The sequence below is a fragment of the Cataglyphis hispanica genome, chromosome 8 (assembly GCF_021464435.1).
Source record: "Cataglyphis hispanica isolate Lineage 1 chromosome 8, ULB_Chis1_1.0, whole genome shotgun sequence".
Taxonomy (NCBI): domain Eukaryota; kingdom Metazoa; phylum Arthropoda; class Insecta; order Hymenoptera; family Formicidae; genus Cataglyphis; species Cataglyphis hispanica.
The window spans coordinates 2,852,411-2,872,771 of NC_065961.1; the positions used below are offsets into that span (position 1 = coordinate 2,852,411).

The window sequence follows — 20,361 nt, forward strand, 5'->3', positions numbered from 1 at the left end:
TCGTTCTCCAAAACCACCCGGTAGATTTCTGCAAACCTAGCGCGGAGGCGCGAGTAGAACTCGCACTCATATATGCGTCTATGCAACGTGCGTTCATGGTGCGCGCGCAATTGGCGCAAGATAGCGAAAGGAAAAGAGAGAGAGGCAAAAAGAGCGAGAAGAAACACGGGCAAGACAAGAAACGACGAGCGTGCATACTCACGCGCTCGCACGCACGCAGACGCACGTCGGCTGCGAAAACCGGCGTGCGAAAAACGACCAATCGCGAGCAGAAGTGAGAGTCGGTGGGGTCACCCACGTGGTCTGAGAGCGGCCAATCGGTGCTCCATTGCCGGCGTATCTCGAGTCGGTTTCCCGCTCGTTTGCGTTCGCGTATAAGAGAGAAAGAGAGAGAGAAGAAAACAGGAGAGTGCATGCACAAGCGATGAATTCGCAAAAGAAGAAGAGAAAGAGAGAGAGAGAGAGAGAGAGAGAGAGAGAGAGAGAGAATGAGAGGGCTAGCTAAAAAGAAAGGAAGAGAGAGGAGTTTGCATCGAGTCTCTCTCTCGATTCCTCTCCCCTTCCCCATATCTTGGGAGGTAAAGGGGTGAAAGAGGGGCACAATGTGCCGAACGAGAGAGCCCCTTAGAATCCCGTCGCGTTGTGGTCTAACCAAAGAGAGGAGAGCCTGTGGAAGGAAGGTGCGTCGTTGTCGCAAAAAGAGAGAGAGAGAGAGAGAGAGAGAGCGAGAGGGGGAAATCTTGGACACGCCGCAAATCGACACGAGGGAAAGAGAGAGACGACGATTTTGGCGAACGCGCGCGTCCCTTAAAACTCGGAGCAATCGGGGTGAGCCATTTCTGCGAGGACACGCCGACCGGTCTCCATCGTCGTCGTCGGTTTCTGCGATCGAGCTGCTGACGGACAGCCACCGGAAGCGCGTCAGATTCGCGCAACAGCGCCGCGTTTACGAAGCAGACGAAGAGAGAAGGAGAGAGACAGCGAGAGCGAGACCGCACACACAGTCGTCGCCTATCCGCGGATCGAGCGGCTCGCAGTCGGCCAGTCGAGGCGTGAGGAAGCTAGCAGCGGAAAACAAAAGAAGGTGCCAACCAAGAGCCCAAGTCGAGGATCGATCTCGTCGTCCAGAAGTCATCCAAGAAGGACCTCGTGTGCTTTCTCGCCCCCGTGTTTTCGCCCCCTTTTTTTCCGCGTGTGTGCATTCCGCGTGATCCGCACGCGATCCGCGTTCGCAATCGTCTCGTCCTTGTGTCCATCTGGGAGTCCCATCGCCAGGATCCATCGCCACGTATCATCGTTCCTCAGCGCAGATACATCTCGTCGTGCGAGAAAAAAAAAAAAAAACAACGGACGTCTTCAGATCTTCGCGATTTAACCCAAAAACCGACTCTTGCCTCCAACTATCGCACGCACTTTTTCTCCGTCATCGTCCTCCGCTCTCGCGATCCTCGTGATCCTCGTCTGTCCGCGTGTTCGCGCTCTCTCTCTCTCTTTCCCGCACCGAGTCCACGTAGACGGTGGCCCCGTGTCAACGACAAGGTCAGTACTCGGATTCGGTCGTCCGCCGTGCGCACGCGCACCGTCTAATTCAAGTCGTCATCGAGACACCGATATACACGTGACCGAGGCCGCCGCGTACTCGGTGGAAGCCGGCATCATAGCGTCGAGAAGCGAGCAGCCAGCCACCATGTCCAAGCTCTACGTCGGCAATCTGCCGTCAGATTGCAACGAGAGCGCTCTCAGGCAGCTCTTCCAGGAGCACAGCCTGGCGTGCACCACGATCCTGGTGAAACGCGGCGGCTACGCCTTCGTCGATTGTGCCGATCAGTCCACGGCCGATCGGGCGATCGACAAGCTGAACGGTGAGTCGTTACGCTACATGAGATGAATCATTGCTTACAGCTAAGCTTTCACGCTTTTATAATGCTTTTCACGTTGCTTTTCATCCTGACGACGACGACGACGACGACGATGACGACGATGATCAAGGAAGAAGGGAGAAAAGAAGATCGAAGAGGAAGGGGCGCCTACTTCGCTAATCATTTGTATACTAATAAAACGCTTTTATCGCTTTGCCGCCTACGCTGCTGCTTTTTCCCAAGCTTATGCCAGTTGTTGTTGAGAGCTTACAAACCTTTCCCATATTAGTCATATAAGTCATAGCCAATATGCAAAAATGGTAGATTAATGGAGATGAAGATTCTAATTGCTTTTTAGATTCTAAACATGCATACTTAAAATTTCTTTTTTATTATTTTCTCACTCTTGTCTAATTATCATCCGATATCTCGTTGTTTATACAATGTTTTTTTATAATAAGTACTGCTTGCCTACATCTCCTTTGCATTCGTGTTAAACACATAATAAGAGACAAAAGTGAGAATAATTGCACGACACGCGCTGAAAACGAATGTTGATCTCCATGCTTTGTTTATACTGCTTCTTGCTAGATTATAAGAACGTCGATTGGATATACAGGTCTGCGTACAGCATGCTTCTAAATAAAGCTAAAGCGAATATTTTGTCGAGCGTTTTTGAACGGATGGCCGAAATATCCTGACAAGTCTAGCTAAAGATTTCTCCTTAAAATATATGTCACATTGCCGTGTCACATCGATAGTTGACCGCCGATTGTTTTTTCTTTTCTTTTCTCGATAGACGCGAACTTTGACGTGAAATTGGATGACGTCCGAGAGAGACGCCTCTTTCGGTATATATGACACAAAATAACGATTCAATCTGACAAACAATATTGTCAATATTATTAAAGATGTCTTATACTTTAAATCGAGAAATATCTCATGTTTTAAATTAATAAATAATTGAATTTTCTAATTACTTTGATAAAAATAATAGTATTAGTTATAGATAAAAGTATTTATATAATTGCAGAATTCTAGTTGCTCGGATAATAATATTAATAATATATCAAATCGTCCAAAAGTGATATAAATTATTGGATAAATAAACAATTGACGGTTATTTATATATAAGAATAGCCTCTCTCATCGATTGATTTTTATTGGTGATGCAAAACTGTCTCAAATACTATCTTCATTTACATGATATTTATATATTATATTTTTATTTCTATGATAACTAAGAATATTATAATAATATACATGTTTTATATATATATATATATATATATATATATATATATATATACATGCAAACAAAATTGGTGAAAAAAATAATTAGCAATTAAAATGTCCCATGCGCTCGATCATACTGGTAATACATATAATAAATGGATAAATTGTGACACGAGTGCTTATCAAATATTACGTTTGATCGCATCCAGTTTGGATCGTTGTCAGATTATGACAGACGAGTTTAACGAACATCCAGAATGAGGATATTGGCCAAAAACCGCACGGACACGTGCGTGATTGATATCATGTGTCGTTATATCTATCTCAGTTCTTAGGCTCGAAGATTCGGTTCAATTTACGAACGAGATTACGAAATTTGTGAGAATCTCCGATTTTTATCGAAAAAAGAAACGGTCTTTTGCTCGGCGTTTGCACAAATTTCTTCTAATCTGACTGGGTGTTTTTCGGGGAGATCCAGTATGTCGACAAAAAAATGTGATAATATCTTCTCTCATTTTAAAACCTACCGGCAAAATTAAATTCTTACAATTATCAATGATAACATTGTCTCGAAAATTGCTGGAAACGTCATCACAAATCTTTCAGAATAAAACATTATTAATTGGGAACGGTGAATCAAGGATGGCAAAAATAACACAAAATAATTTCCTTATAAGATTACAAATTTTTTAGAGAATTCAGATTTTTTATATATTTTTTTTCGACTTTAATTTGGCCTCTGAATCAAATCGGTATCTCTTGAGAGAAGTATTTCGTTAATTTTTCCCAAGTTGCGGAACGACAGACAGAGTTCCGTCTGCTCAACTCGTGCGGAAAAATTATCCACGTGGTGAGACGGAGGCACGTATTGATAAAATGGCGCCAATTTTGATGCTACAAGGTCGTGTCTGTGTGCGATAAGTCGCTGATAATGGCGCGCGTCGTCTCGATCGCTCCGATTACGAGACTAGCGTCTTCCCGCCAAAACCAAGCATGTATTCGAGGATTATAGAGCGGAGGCAACAAAAGACAGTCCCTTCCGGAAAGACTATAAATATTTGAACACTTGCCGAGAAAAGCGTTTTCTTTCAATAAATTTTTAATTGCTCCTCAGGAGGCAACATCTTTCTCTCTTTCTCCTCAACAATATTCTGAAAAACTACTTATATACCTGAAAGAGATTTTGTTATCTAATATACATATGCTATGCTTGAGAAAATCCTATTAACTTAAATCTGTGCGGTGAGTCACTTTGGAATGTCGAAGCTCTTTATTATCAGAAATTTTCAGAAAAAATCTGTAGATCAGCTGTTATTGCAAATGCAAGAACGAATGGAAAATTCTGTGACTAAACCGCGTTTCTGGAAAGAGATTTTTATAGTTTGACTTTTCTCTATCGAAATGCTTCTCTACACATGTGACGCACGCAAAAATCATCAACCAAATGAAAGTTAACTATGCGTGACGAGACGTTAGGCGGCTGAACGCGTCCGTTAATCGCTAGATTGTCCGCTGCAATATTAGTCCAAGCTACTACTCTACACCACTCTTACATTCGTTTGAAATTTTAAATGACATATATCGTATAATTTATAAAATTAGAGATATAACATTTTCGCGTTGAGAGTCATTGAAAAAAAAAACTAAGTGTTTCTTAAAACGCTTTGAAACTCTTACACACTTTTCTACTTATTCGTCGAGAAATCCATTCATAACTGATAATAGCTTTACGGGTAATCAGTTTGGAGAAACTTGAACAAAATTTCTAACGAAAAATATATATAGGAGAAAGAATATATTTTTCCTTCAAAGAATCTATGTAATCTCGAAGAGGAAAAATTATATATTAAATATCGCATGTAACTCTTATATATACTTCACGTCGAGATTTCTCTCCCGACTCATCTTGATATAATCCTGATCTAACGTTCCCGACTTATCCCGTTGATCGTGAGAATTTTGAACCGGCACTATGAGAGAGGAGTCACGCCCGGCGACGAGTGGTAATCGGTCGACGAGTTCTCCCGAAGAGAAGAAATGTGGTCAAGGTCGTGAATGGCGGTGCGCGCGCGCTTGACGTATGAAGCTCCCGCCGTCGCCCCCGCTCGTTCCTCTCTCCACCCCCTCTCACCCCTTCCCCCACGCGTTCCCTTCCTCCTCCGCCGCCTCCGCCGTCGCCGCCATCGCCGTCTTCTCCGAGGTTGAAATTTACATCGCGAATAGCTGCCGACCTCATCTCCTCCGCTTCGCCACCGCGTCGAAAAATCGACTAGTCGCGACTCGTCACGTTCCGCGGCGGCCATGCCTCTCTGATATTCAGATCATAAATTCCATTGACGGACTCCCCGTGAACGCTTCATCTCGCGCCCATCTCGTCACATTGTGCTAATACATTCGGGGCCACGTCTCCATCCTTGAACTTCTTCGAGCACGAAGAAACGCACGAAACTCGATTTTCATCAGTTCTAATGGAAAACACGATTCACAGACGCGTTCTACTAGAAACAGTTCATGCGAAACCGATATACTATATTCGATTCGATGTATGTATATTGTTGAAAGAACAAGATTATAATTCTTTACAATTAAATATAATTACGATTATCATTCAACATAATTTTTATATAGGAATTTTTTTTTTTTTTTATACAGAAAAGAATCATTTTTTTCGAGACGATTATAAAGCGTTTTTAATATCGTGGGATTTTTCTTGATAACATTCTTTTGCATTTTTCACAATTTTCTGTTAATATCAAGATCTCAAGTGCATCGAGTTTTATATTTGAAGGAAAAAAAAAAAAATGCAGAAATGCTAGAAATTTTTCAGAGATTCTTCTCTTAAAATATATCTTTATACATGTATACTGTATTTTCTTGACCGATATATGGAGCGCGCGAAAGGGCTGCTTAGAAGTGAGCTACAGGAAGGAGAGCTGGGACCGAGGCTCTCTTTGGAACGATTCACGGAGCGAATGCTTCCTCTCTCTCTCTCTCTCTACGTTTCGTTAGCAATACACGGTCGTTGCTTCTGCAGCGTAAGGGCCGATCCTCGGATACAATGCCGCGCGAGGAACGTTACCGAGACGAGCCGAGGCTAGAACTAGTTTGGTGGGTTGTTGAGTTAGGTTTTAGAAGAGAACTCTACCAAAGAGCCGCGGTCTAATCGGGCTTTGGGCGGCTCGCACGTCGCTCTGTCTTCAGCGAACAAGTAAGCCGTATGTTCGCATCGTTTTAGAGCGGTTGCCAGTATCGGAGCAAAGTATCTAGCTACCTGGGATTTGTATTTTGTTAGTATCCGATAGTGTCATTCCGATTTTTCTAATATTTTCTTTTTAGAATAGAATCTTCTTTTTTTTTTAGAATAAAAAATTTGACAGATCTTCAGTGGAGTCTAATTTACAATTTTCCGCAAAAAAACTCATATTTAATCATAAATATCTTAACTACAATTATGATATGACAAATTTCTTTTGAATATTGAAAGGTCTTACGCAACATATTTAATTTTGAAACAAACCTTTCAATATATCACATATAATAATTATAAATATATAATAAAAACATATAACTATAAATATAGAATAATTATATCAATAATAATTATATAATAGAATAATTATTTATATATACAGTATATTTAAAATATATTCACAATTAATAACTACTAAAAAAATTATATAACTAATAAAATTATACTATTTGCGATACATTTTTATAACAATATATACATATATTATTATTACGAATTTACATATCTCGCTATCGTTTATAATCTACTCGAGAATTTTTAATAATTCAAACAACGAAGATATCCTCATTCGTTTTTTAGGAATTTTCTTTCTTTGAAATGTACAAAAAAAGTTTTCGAGAATTTTCTCAAAGAGAAAGGTCAAAAGATTTTTCGCAAATTCTATGCCGGCCGCAGGCCACGCCATAAAGCTATGTCGTGGCCTGCATGTGCGTGCACAGCATGCGTCTTCCTCTTTCACAGCCGGCGTTCGTGCACGCCATTCTGCTCAGCACGATCCCGTAGGCATAAGTCGGAGCCGAAAGTCGGAGCCGGAGACGCTAACGGGAAGCTGCCACATTCTTCCATTCTCGCCGCCTCCTCTAGCACTTTCTTCTTTTCTCGTAACACGCTGGCTTGTACCGAATCGATCAACCGTTATCTTCTTAAAGTCTTTACTGCAAGATTTCTTATTCTTATCGGGAAGGCATGAGAATCTCAAAAATATCTCAGATAATTCCACAGATATTCGAAAACTATTTTATTTCACATTTATCGCTCTGTACTTTGATCCTTGCATGCAATAAAAGAGACCCTTTTCTTTGAGATTTTATGGTATTTTTTTAAGATATTTCTGACAGAGAGATAAGATTCCTTTCTTTTTCAGGTAAAAAAATTTTGGAGAAACTTAAGAAGCTCTTCTTTTTTGGCAAAATATTCTATTTAAAATATATAATACTTTGTTTAATTTTCTATCATAAATATTTTTAAATATATGAACAAAGAGCATATTTACTAAACGAAAAAAATTATTTATCTAATTTTTAATAATTTACAAATTTATATATCTTTAAAAGAATATATTTATAAAATTAGAATATAAAATATTATGTAAATATGTATGTATATTGTTGTCGAGTGCGAGAATTTGCATTCACCAATGTAGAGCTAGAGCGAGCAGATGCTCCTAGGAATACATTATTCGCATCCAAAACTGCCTGTGTACTCGATATACTTCTTTTTAAAACGTCTTGAAGAGGCGTCCCATTTGCTCGAGATATTTCACGTTTCCATTTTCTTATCTCAAAATATAATTTGAACGGCCATCTCGATCATTTCGAGGATGTGTATTATAATTTCTCGATGCGCTATATACACTCTTCTCATGAGTATTAGAAGGTTAAAATATTGATAACAAACAGAGCATTCGAAAGAATAATCACATTTATGATAACGAAAATATTCCGTAAACAACAAAAACTGTAAACAAGCCATTCCAATCCGAAAGTTACTTACACATTTTCGAAGCCCAAGATTAAGACGGCTCACATCGTGTCAATCTGTTTGTACTCGTGCCTCGCGCTTCATTTTCGTCACGCAAAAAGTCACATCATTCCTGGTACGTGTATCGTAATTCGACGCACCTCGCTTCGAAAGTGAGCCTCGCGAAGAAGCGAGGTGTGGTGTAGCTCCAAAAAAAAAGGTGCAATGACTCGGTATTATTTTTCTCTCGCACCTTTCTCTTCCCCTCCCCAGCCCTCCCCCCGGGCGTACCAACCTAACGTAAGTTTACGCGGACCGAATAAACATGTCCGCGCGCGCAATTTCTTCCTTTTTTTTGTAATCGCTGCCCGGGCCCGGGCTTGATTTGTCGCGTGCCCGCCGCTCGGGGGGACCACCTGCCCCCGAAAAAAGTTACCTGTTAACAGTACACCGGTAACCGACACTGATGGGGCCTTACGATTCGCTTCTTCTCCTCGCACAGGCCCCGGGCAGACAGGCATTCGGGCCTGCCAATTCTTGATGCTCTTTCCAAGATGAACTGACATGAGGCGAAAGAGAGACGAAAATAAGAGAAAGAGAGAGAGAGAGAGAGCGTCAATTATTATAATGGTTTTTCAGCGGACGACGAACGCATTATTATCAACCGTCATAATCCACTGCACCTGATTGATGCGTATCATTTATATTATATACCTAAAGAAATATGAAAACTCCTCTTTAAGATCAGCGCTTTTTAATCCTATCTAAATGCCACGTCTTTAAATTATTGGCGTTAAAATACGCGGTTTTGCGAGATTTTTTTAACAAGAAATTCAATCTCCCTTTTTCATTTTGTCGAACGAATGAAATTCAAGTAAGATAAGCTTTTTGTAAGAATTGTCTCAGTTTTTTTCAATTCTAAACGCTTCTCAGGTTCGCGAAAAATCTTACCTTGCGTCAAAACGACTTCGCCATGCACGTAACATTATTCTCACGGCTATGCGCGTTTTTGTCCAAGGCTCGCGTAACAAAGAATCGTTCTGTGATATCGATTATTGTATTAACTAATATCAATTTATTATACGTGAATATTGATATGAATCTTGAATAAAGCTGTCTCAGACTTGTTGCTCCTCGCGCGCGATTACATATGGAGACATATTTGTGCAAACTTTCTGAATCACGTTCTCGTCACGCCTTTATATCGTGCTCCGATATAATGCTCCGGAAACGTGTAATATATATATATATATACGAAACACATTTTGAGATCGTTGAACGGTATTAACTTTCTACGTCAAAGAAATAATATTTAAAAAATAATATGCAAAAAAATAATCTGTTTCAATTAATTATTTAACAGAAAGTTATATATTTGCGTTCAATTGGCGGGATTTCGAAATTAAAGAAACGGAGCAGAATCGACGCGAGTAAAGCTTGAAAGAAACACCGGTGCGTTTGTAAAGAGGAAGGAAGTTGCTATCTTTAGCGCCACGAAGAGAGACTGCAGTAACATGTGTGTGTGTGTGTGCGTGTGTGTCTCTCTTTCTTTCTCTCTTTACTCGCGTCTACCTCTCCATCATTTTCTACCATCACGTAAAATGATCCCATTTCGCGATAACCGCGCGGAAGTCGATAAAGGATTATTATCGACGATGTTTATGTATGTACTTTAAGTTTATCTTTTGTTAAAGAAAGGTTTGATAAAAGAAAATTGCAGTAAATGTATTTTTTTTTTTCTCCACAAACTCGATCCAGATGTTCGATCTCGAGCTTGTTAACAGTCGTTCTCTATTTGTCGTTCTCAATTTCTCCCGCTCTTATCGCATTTATTTTAGGAACTTGTTCACGATTGCTTTATGAGAATTCAGTTTTAAGAGTATCACTTATTATATTAACTCAGAGTATCACTTATTATATTAACTCAAGAGATACGCTACGTTTACATAATCTCTGATCCCAATATGATTTAATCGTATAACGGAATAAACATCTTCACATCTCTCTCTCTTTTTATCACTTTAATTTGTCAAATATATTTGTCTTCCTTAATATACATATCCAATTCTAATTTTTTTCTCGTTATTTTCAGAAGTAATTTTATTTATTTTTCACTATCTTATTATATATTTCTACTTCATATATCTCTTATCATATTTTCTGTGTCTTCTGAAAACTTTTTTCTTAAAATACATATCTCTCTCTTTCTTTTTGCTTGAAAAGGGGACATATCTTTGTCTATCGTGACCTCCACCCGGCTCTGTTCGAAGAGACACGTGTTTGTTTTAGATACCCGGCCATTGACTTCTTGACAAACAACGCGCCGGAATTTTCGGCATAACGAAAGCGCCTCGCGTCGCGATCGAAGTCGTTCCCTTTTGCTCTGTGTTTCTATTCGTCATCCATGCGGCCCACATTTGTGGCATTCGATTCTGTGAGTTTCAGTAAAAGGAAAGCCTTTTCAATGAAGCGAGTTCCATTGAATCTCGTTCTTCAAATTTACTTTTTCGTTGTTGCGCATTCCATATATACGTGATATCAGTAAAACTAAACAGTATATTTTAATCAAAAATAAATAATTTTAGGAAAAAGGCAGATTATTTTATCTTTTTTACAATGCCACGCAAGAGTTTCTAAAACAATTAATTATCTTATAATATATTATAATATAAAATATAATATAATATATTATTAAATATTAAATAAGAATATATTTTTAAACTTATTATAAACTTATTTTACATAAACATAAATAATAAAGGAAATAATATCGTCAAATAATTATCGTAGAAGAATGTCAGAGAGGCGCGTGTCGATCGAGAACAGATTTCGTCCGAGTGTGAATTTTGACGAGGTTTTTGCGAAATTATTGAGAAATCGAGATAGCCATCCGGCCGTTTTGGATGTTCCGTTAATTCCTAATCACCACTCATCGACAAGATCGATCAATTAACATCCCGAGTAGTCTCAATGAATTCAGAACGAATAACAAATTTGTAAAACTGAGATCGAGAATATCCAACCAGCGTAGTCTTTTCTCACCCTCATTAAACGATGATAAATTTTTTATGACAAAATCGGGATTTATTTATTTTTTTTTTTTTTAATTTAAATTTGAAAGCGCGGATTGTCAAAAATGTTGACAGAAATTTTCTATCGGACTTTCTTTAAGAGACAAAGCAATCTTCAAGGAAGTGAGGGTACAAAAGGATTTCGTTGCTTGATTGATTCTATTTGTGCAGATATCAGTTTGACAGAAATTTCATTTAGGATTTAATGGCCGCAGTATTGAAAAGCATTGAAAGATCGCGATAAATGATAAGAGTTACGAGCGGGTTAAGGACGAAAGAAAGAAAGAAAGAAAGAGAGAAAGACGGAGAACCGGCCCACGTGCGCGTAATTGTCAGGTACACGCGGAGAGGAAACCCGAGTCTTTCGACAGGTGTCAATGAACCGGTCAACGACGTATTCATCGTCGAGGATAAGCGACGACGAGGCTGCGATCGAGCTTCGGAATGGAAGGGGAGAACGAAAAAGAGAAAAAAAAAAGAAAAATACGAGCGAGGCTCGCGCCTTCGCACCTGCCTCTCGGTTGTGCGAGCCAAACGGTGATTTTATAGCTCGCGAGCTGGCGAACGTGTCACCGAATACGGCTTCGAAAGATCCGATTTTCCGCACAAGAGAGAATTAAAATCCGAGATCGTAATAGGAAATATAAAATATTAAAAAGACTTATTCTTCAGAGAGGAAAAAGATAATATAAAAAATTATAAAAGGATTAAATATATATATAAATTAAAATTATAATAAAAGTAAATTATTAATTAAATAAAAGATAGAATTTTTTAATCTTTCTATTTATGAAATGTAACATTGCAAAGAACACACATTTAATTATTAATCTTTATAAAATTATATAGGAGAATTTATTTAAATTAAAAATATATATAGAAAAATATATATATAATATGAAGCATAAAGAAATTCTACTTTTTATAAATTTGCATGAAAAAAAATGTCGATGTTTGTTCTATAATATGTATTCATTCATGTTACAAAGGAGAAAGGGACACTTGTATGTGTAGTCTGCGTTGCTTTTTCACGCGTATTTTGTGATTTCACGGAAAGAGGGAGACGAGAAGAGTAAGAATTATCTCCTATCGTCGACCTGTATTCGGGAAAATTACGATTTCAGGAAATCTCTTATGAGTCTCAAGCGTAAAATGGACCCCTCCGATTTGAACCGAAAAATCTTTATAATTAGATATGCTTCCTTTTTCTCTCAAAAAAATATATCTTATTCAAATACGAGCAGGTATAGAAATCACACTATATAATTGTCGCATTATATTTTATTATAGCATGTAATTATTGTACATATACATATATATTCAAAATTCAGAGAGAGAAGAAAAAACAAGGAAACAAAGATTTTTAATATCTAGAATTATAAATGACATTTCAGCGTCACGTTTCATAATTTATGCTCTTATCGGTTCATTTCTATTTTTGTTCACATACATATTTGTTCCACGCTTACTAGACTTATACGCACACTAATCTATATCCCATTTATATTAAATACAAAATTTCATCTTATTATTAATTTTATAATTAATTTTATGCGGTTCGAAAGAGGAGAAATACAATGGGAACGCAGCTTTCGTCTTAGGGCGAGAAGCGTAGTGACATCAATAATGACAGAAAAAACGATTTGCGTCGCGATACTCTCGATCTCTCCGCAAAGCGGCAACGTTCTTCCCGCGTCGAATCGAACGTGAGTCACGTAGATTTTATCGAGTCGTAATTCAATCCCCGGTTGACGATAAGAAAACGAGCTGGGTCCCCTGAGAAACGTACAAAAATAAGAATTACGGATGGGTTTGTAGGGGCAACCGGCCAAGATCCAACAATACGCATGTAATCTATATGATTTTTTCGAATCGTGTTTGGAATGATGACTGTTTACCATATAATTCCGGTAATTTATTATACAACCTATGTGAGTGTATCGCATCTGAAGGAATCTTGAATAAAAAATATAACTATCGATGATAAGAAAGGAAACCTTAGTAATGATAGTCTCGAAAACATGTTAAAATAAATGAAAGCGTTATCCCCTCGCTTAGTACGTGGAAAGTCGCGTAATCTCGTATCTCGCAGATAAGCATTAAAAACTTGGCGGTATTCATTATTCTCGCCTAATTGTAGATCGAAGATACGTAACTTCGATGTCTCGTACGCGTCGCACGTAATCCGAGATAAAACTTGAAGAATCGCCTTATCCGCCGGCACATCTCGTACACTCGAATTATCTCAATATCGAGAGGCGATGCTGAGTGTAAGAGGGCTCTATTTCTTTCTCAAATACGCGGGGGAGGAAGACGGCAGTCAGCGCCGTCGAGAAAAATTACATCGGCACACCGCCATTAATCTCCGAACGAGCGGATATTATTTTAATTCTCAAGTCTCGGGTCGAGTCTCTTCCCAGAAACGCCGGCCTTTGTCCCAGCCGGCTGCCCAGAAAGAAAAGTGACCGAGTGATTTAATCTACGAACGAACGAACATAGCGCGACCCTGGATCCTCTCTCTCTCTCTCTCTCTCTCGCTGTATGTGCGTTTCCTCCTTCTCTCCCCTCTCCGCCTCGTCCGCTCGTCCCGTTGCCGAGATTCGTTTTTGCTCGCCGAATTTGCGACGGCGGCCACCGCGTGCTCGGAGCCGCTTCTCGGGAAAGTCGCGAGAGATGAGAGCTTTCTCCGGTTATTAATGATCTGCGGTAATATTGAAGCTATATCGAGGAATACCGCTCGAACTCAGTATATAAAATTCAACCTTCTTTACGCATTCATATATATTATAAATTTATATATAAATTAAAAAATCGATTGGGAATGAAATAAGTTTATCTAATTATAATTAATATTAGAAAGGCACATGTATTTATGTATAATCATTTTTTTCGCGTAGGAAAAGAGGTCTTTCCTGATGCTTTTAAAACTTTTTATCATATAATCAATCGAAATGCAGAAAATAGCGCTGTGTATATACCGCATCTGCCATTTCCGTTCTCAATGATCGTGACGTAAGGCATCGCCGGACGAACGGATAAGAAACGAGATCTGGCATTCGAAAAAATCTGGCGAGGCATCTTATTCTACATCCAGATAAAGTGTAATGATTTCAAAAAGCCAAGAGAGAGAAAAAAAAAAAAAAAGAAAAAGCGGACACGCGGACGTGCGGTCGCGTATTGCGTGCATATGTGCGTGTACGCGCTTGCCTTCCCTTCATTTTCTTGCTTACGGCCGTGAAGCGCACGCGGCCTAACTTCGTAGCGGCCCGAATCTCTGAACTTTGTACGCCATTCAGATATAATGGTCGTTATCTCCGCGCCTCCACGTGCAACTTTCATTGACAAACGCGCTTTAAAATCGCGATGAGCCGCGAGATTTGAAAATGCGATCACCTTCCGATATTATAAGCAATAGGTAGATGAAATCTCAATGAAATTATAAAAAAATAATATCATTAATTTTGTTTTATTTTATTAATAAGATGTTTCATTTTTGTAACACAGTTTGTTCGAGAAAAGAAATTTTAAATTAATAAATAAATATATATATATATATTTGATACATATATGTGTATATATAAAACTCTTCTTTAATTAAAAAAAAATTTCTGTTTTTATTAAAGGGGAAAAATATGTAATCAAAAAATAAACATTTGAAATTATATACTCACTTGTAGTAAATAAAATAGAGCTACTGTAATATATATGATATATAATACGAAAAATTGAAAAATTTTGAAAATTTCAAGTTTAAATAATATAATTAACATAGTGTCGGATCGTGCGATTATAACTCAATATATTAAACGTGAAACCGGACTATCGCAACTATATATGTTTAATAATGCTTTTGCTGTTTTTGTATGAGCCGGATGCAGCTCGTTTTTGATCGATAGAACCAAGGACGACCCGTCGTTAGGCTCGCGCGTTTAGAACATCCTTTGCGCAAACTAGAGATTCGTTCAACTCTTTTTCCTCAATTCTAAATTTAATCGAGCATCCTTAAATTTTTTCATAATTTAAATTTATTGACAAACATAATATCAAAAAACTAATACTACCTCTTGATTTATATTTCATTCAATTTTATAATTTCAGCGAATTAAAATATAAAAATTTAAATTTGCGATGAATCATATATTATAAATGATAAAAAGTGAAAAGCATGTGCACGTCTTACATACATACGCGTGTAAATAGCTGCGGAAGAGGAAGTAATTAGTCGAAAGTAGAATATAATTGGCTTAGTAAACCACAGCGTGTCTATATTCCACATTACACATAAATACCAATTCATTATTTATTCGCATAACTATCCTACGTTTCAACTAATAGAGAGTAGGTTTCCTTACAAATAACGTAATTTAAAAAAAAAAAAATAAGAAAACACATATTAGATTAATTAAAAACGTCGAAAGTATCGAAGCATAAAAAAACGTAGATTTGTTTTCTAAGGTAACTGACAAGAGTCAAATACGTAGATGCATATAAATATACACAAATACCCTTGAATAAAAAAAAATGTATGATGTATATAATATTGTTGAAATTCGTCTGTATTATAACGAAGTGGAGGATCGTCCCAAAGTAATTAGTCCTGTTGTTAAGAGCGAAGCGTCTTGCGTTTGGCGCGCTTTCCTGCCGGATTCTCAGTCAGGACCTATCTTAACGTGCGTGGGCCCGACTCGCTTCATTCGGCAAACTAACCTACCCGTCTAAGTAATCCATTGTGCTTCTCGTGCTCTCTTTGTGTGGCCGCTCTCACGCCGTGGGATCAGCGTGAGAGGGCCAGAGGGACAGAGCAAGAGAGAGAAGGAGGAAGATAAAGAGAAAGAATGAGCGAGAAGGTGCGAGGATGCGGGAGATAGAGAGGAAAGAGGCGGGATTGAAGAAACGAGAAAGAGGAAGCCACAAGGCCAACCGAGTCCTAAACGATTCCTGTTGCCTTACGTTTTTACCGCGCTGAAATCAACGTCGAATTGACTAACTGATCCAGTTTTATTTATTCCAAAATAATTCGTCGAGAATAAGCTCGCGATACTTTTTCTCAGACCAAAATTTTAACCTTTCCAAGTATAATAGGCAGCCTTCTAAATCAGCACTATGGGAAAATAACATTGAAAAAAAAAAAAAATTAATAACAACTAAAGTCCTTTTTATCACATATTAATATTATATTTACACAAAAATGGTGATCGCGAGTAAGATTCTACAATACGATTTTTTTTTCCCTTTTTTTTTTTAATGCAATAATGATAATCTAAAAATGTATTTATATACACATAAAAAAATAAATATATACATACATACTAATAAATATATGTGTATATGAATATACACATATATTTATTATTATTTATATATTTGATAGAATGTAAAATTATTTGCAATATTAATATTAATAAAAACTTGCTATTGTAGCTCGTAGATGACTCGACTGTATCTCTGATGACTTTTATTGCATGGGGGGGGAGGGGGGAGGGGGGAAGAGGCTTCACCGATATTCCTCACCGATAGCACGACACGGCCTCGGTAAGATATATTACTTAAAATCACGCGACCGCAGTCGTACAAACCTTATCCTCGAGTAATCCTCATTCGGATCGCGTCACCACGTTGATTTTAAAGGCTACCTTCGACTTAATTACTCCATCCCTACTCGTCTTTTTATATCAACTATTGCCCCGGCATGTCCGTTTGTCCCATAGTTTTACAAGTGGTCAAACAATGCATCAATTCTTCCAAATATCTCTGTTCAGAACTTCACATTGTGAAGGCGATATTTGAAGGGAAAGATACTTTTATGGTGGAGAGAGGTATCGAAACGCAAAAATTTTGTGACAAGAAGCTTATGCGGTTTTTTTTTTTCTTTTAATGCGCTTTATGATTTAAAAGAAATTTGCATTTATTTATATATATTTATTTATATTTATAATAGAAATCCACATTTATTTATATAAAATCTATTTCGATTTGTGAAACATTCTAATATTAATCACAATGAATTCAGAATGATTGCTTTTTTTATTTACGAGTATAAGTATATCGAGATATCTCGAAAAAAAAAAAAAAAAAAAAAACATCTTAATAGAGCGCACATTTTTAACAGAAAACACTATCTGTTTCTGTCGTATTTTCGAAAATAAATCGCTTTTTAATCGTCATCTCAATTTTTCCCGCGTTTTCCCGATATACCGTTCTTATCAATTCAAATGCGCATCGGCTCGTGTGAGTCACAGATCGCAAAAGGCGGATTTCCGTGAGACTGAGAAGAAGCAACGAGAGAGAGAGAGAGAGAGAGAGAGAGAAAGAGAGTGGTAACCCAATAGTAATTTATGTACCTAACCGTGCCAACCGCCGTGTCCACGGCATCGGTATTCAGCATCGACCTAAACAGAGAGAGAGAATGCGCAACAGGAACCTGTTCTCATTCCCATTCCCATTCTAGTTCCCGAGGCGCACAGCGCTACCCAAATATTTCATTACTTACTCATGGCAGCCGATGTACTCAGGATTCTCTTCGTCTTTCTTCACCTATGACACTTCCCTGCCTCTTCCTGAATATTATGTCACTCGACAATCGTGTACGTGCAGCAAATATATAAAAATAAATTTTAATCATATTCCACATTTATGCCCGGCAAAGATCATTAAGTTGCCCGCGCGAAGAATGCATTTATTTAATGAACGTCTCTTGTAATTTTATCGAATTAAATAAATCTTTTTTTTTTTTTTTATACCGAATATTTGATGATGTTGATGTAACGAATAAATTAAGAACGCGTAAAATGAATTTCATGGAATAAAATAAGCATCGAAAATATATTATATAAGAAAAAATATATTTTCATAAGAGTAAACGAAGAAATGAGATAATGTAAAAGTTGTGTTTTTTTTTTTAAGCGTATAAAACCACAATTTGGATCAAAAACGGGTAGTTAAACAGGCGTAGAGGCAAGTGACTACTGGAGAAACTTCACGCCCCGTATCGCCATCAGACAAGATAGAAAACCGCTAACGTTGCACTTCGGATGTGCCTCGCCGGCCGGGATTCGCATCCGTCGACCGAGCAATCTCTCTCCCTTAAGAATTGTTTGCCCTGTGAAAATAACCGACAAATAAGGAACGGTGTTTAATAGCTGTTATTTAATATGGTTACGTCCGAGCCCTTGTTTGTCATTCTACACTCACTTTTCGACTGTAGACATAACATTATCATCCGGCAATGTTTTATAAAAATGTCACTTCCCGCGTATTTGATAAATAGATTTAATCGCGTATAAAAAAAAAAGATGATAGTAAAAATTGATACATTTTCTTTTTTAATATTTCGAGAAATATTAATTCAATATTTTTGACTATATTTTTGAAAAAAACATATTTTTATATGCACGTGTATATTTTTATATAAACAGTTTTTTATTAACAAAGTTATATTAGTCGATCGAATATCTGAAAAATAATTTCTAATGTAACGAAGTCTTTCATGAAGTTTAGTAGCAAGCTCTGAAACTTTGAACAAACAATATTCGTCCAGCGCTTAAAAATTTATTCTTGCACATCTTCCGAGACAAAGTACAATGCATAAAAAAATCTAAAGCATCACGAACTCCGTTCCGTATGTCAGGGGACTCGTTCGCTCGCAAGGTACGAGAGCGATAAGGAAGGTTCAAAAAAAAAAAAAAAGACGAAAAGAAAGAGAAAACGAATGAATATATATTAGGTAGGTTGCGCGGCATTTCTACTACATCCGCATAGAGAGAGAGAGAGAGAGAGAGAGAGGAGAGAGGGCCTAAGTTTGCCGCTAGCTCATTCTAATCTAACCAAACCCTAACCGGTAAGAAGAGGATGAAAAAGAAGAAGAAGCGAGCTCACCTACCTGGCGGCTCCGCTCGTTGTAGGGAAAAAAAGGGCTGGCAGAGAGCAAGGCAGAGAAGGAGGGGGGAGGTAGGGTGAAGAGGGTAAAGGGAGGCCACGCACTCTAAGGAGACCTTGAAGGCTGCTGGCCGGGTGCCCAGGTCTAGTGCTGACCCACTATAAAGGCACTTGCCATCCTGCTCGTTCGTCAAGATGTGCCGCTAGCAACCTCTCCCTCGGGAGTGGAGCGCCTGCTAACCTACTACTCTCCTGCTTCTCTCTCTCTCTCTCTCTCTCTCTCTCTCTCTTTTCGTTCACCGCATTTATACAATACATACACCGGCTCGCGAGACTCGACTCCAAAACCCGCTTTCAGACCCCGGACCACGCGCGCTCTACTCGGAGCTCTACGGGGGCCCCCGCGCCATCTCGCTTTCCCCCTCGCCCTTCCATCGTTCCTTCTTTCACTCGTCATCATCTCCTCTCGTATCCCTCGTGCTCGTTCGCTGCCTTCGCGATCTCGTTTTCACTCTCTTCTTCTCTTTCTATATCCTTCCCCCGCTTCATCCCTCCGCTCGCGGTGGCTCTTTTTTCTCCCTCTTCCTCCCTGCCCTTTTCCAAATACTCTCTATCCTCGTCGCCCTTTCTCTATGTGCGGTGTTTCTTCTTCGTTCCTATCTTATTCTCTTTAGCTGATACTCTCTTTCTTCATCTCGCTTTTTCCTCGTTTTTTCTCTCTTCTTCTCTCTTCTATCGCTCTCTTGCATCTACTCTATTAACACGCGCGCAAGGAAATGGAGAGAGAAAGAATGTATGCTTGTACGTATCTATGTATGTATGTGTGTTTGTGTGTGTGTGTACGTGCGCACGTATTTTGGAGGGAGTAGTACCATCTAGCATAGCAACTGCTGTTTCTGCATTTCTTCGCAACGCGCCCCATACGAGATGCCGGTATATTTTAAGCGTATAACGGGTGTCCCGTCGCCCGAAACGAAGAGAGCCGGAGTTTTCCCGGAAGTTTGCGAACCATTTCGAAGCCGCGACAACTCCTCCTCTTGTCGTTCAAGAAAGTTTTCGTACATATTACACGCCAATTAATTTACTCAGATACCGAAGCACGCGTCATTAGTTTTCAGATTAAAGTTTTTGAAGAAATAAATTTATTTACGCAAAACGAAAAACATTTACTATTTTTTCAGAGATAATAAAATGTCGTATAATAATTAGGAAGATTAATAGTGCGTTAATGTATTATTTATAATCGTATAATTTTATATGAAAGTATTTGAATTAGAAAAACTCAACAAGAGAGCTATATAATAATTATTTTTATATATTAATTTTAGCA

The 20,361-nt window shown here is 38.3% G+C and overlaps 1 protein-coding gene across 1 annotated transcript in view; it reads left to right on the forward strand.

The window, feature by feature from the left end:
- The first annotated feature begins 1,687 nt into the window (after window positions 1-1,687).
- Window positions 1,688-20,361, forward strand: part of LOC126851399 (insulin-like growth factor 2 mRNA-binding protein 1) — an 83,380-nt gene continuing 64,706 nt past the window's right edge. Inside the window, exon 1 of the mRNA XM_050595325.1 lies at window positions 1,688-1,862. Coding sequence (XP_050451282.1) covers window positions 1,688-1,862 — 175 coding nt within the window. The remainder of the gene's footprint in view (window positions 1,863-20,361) is intronic.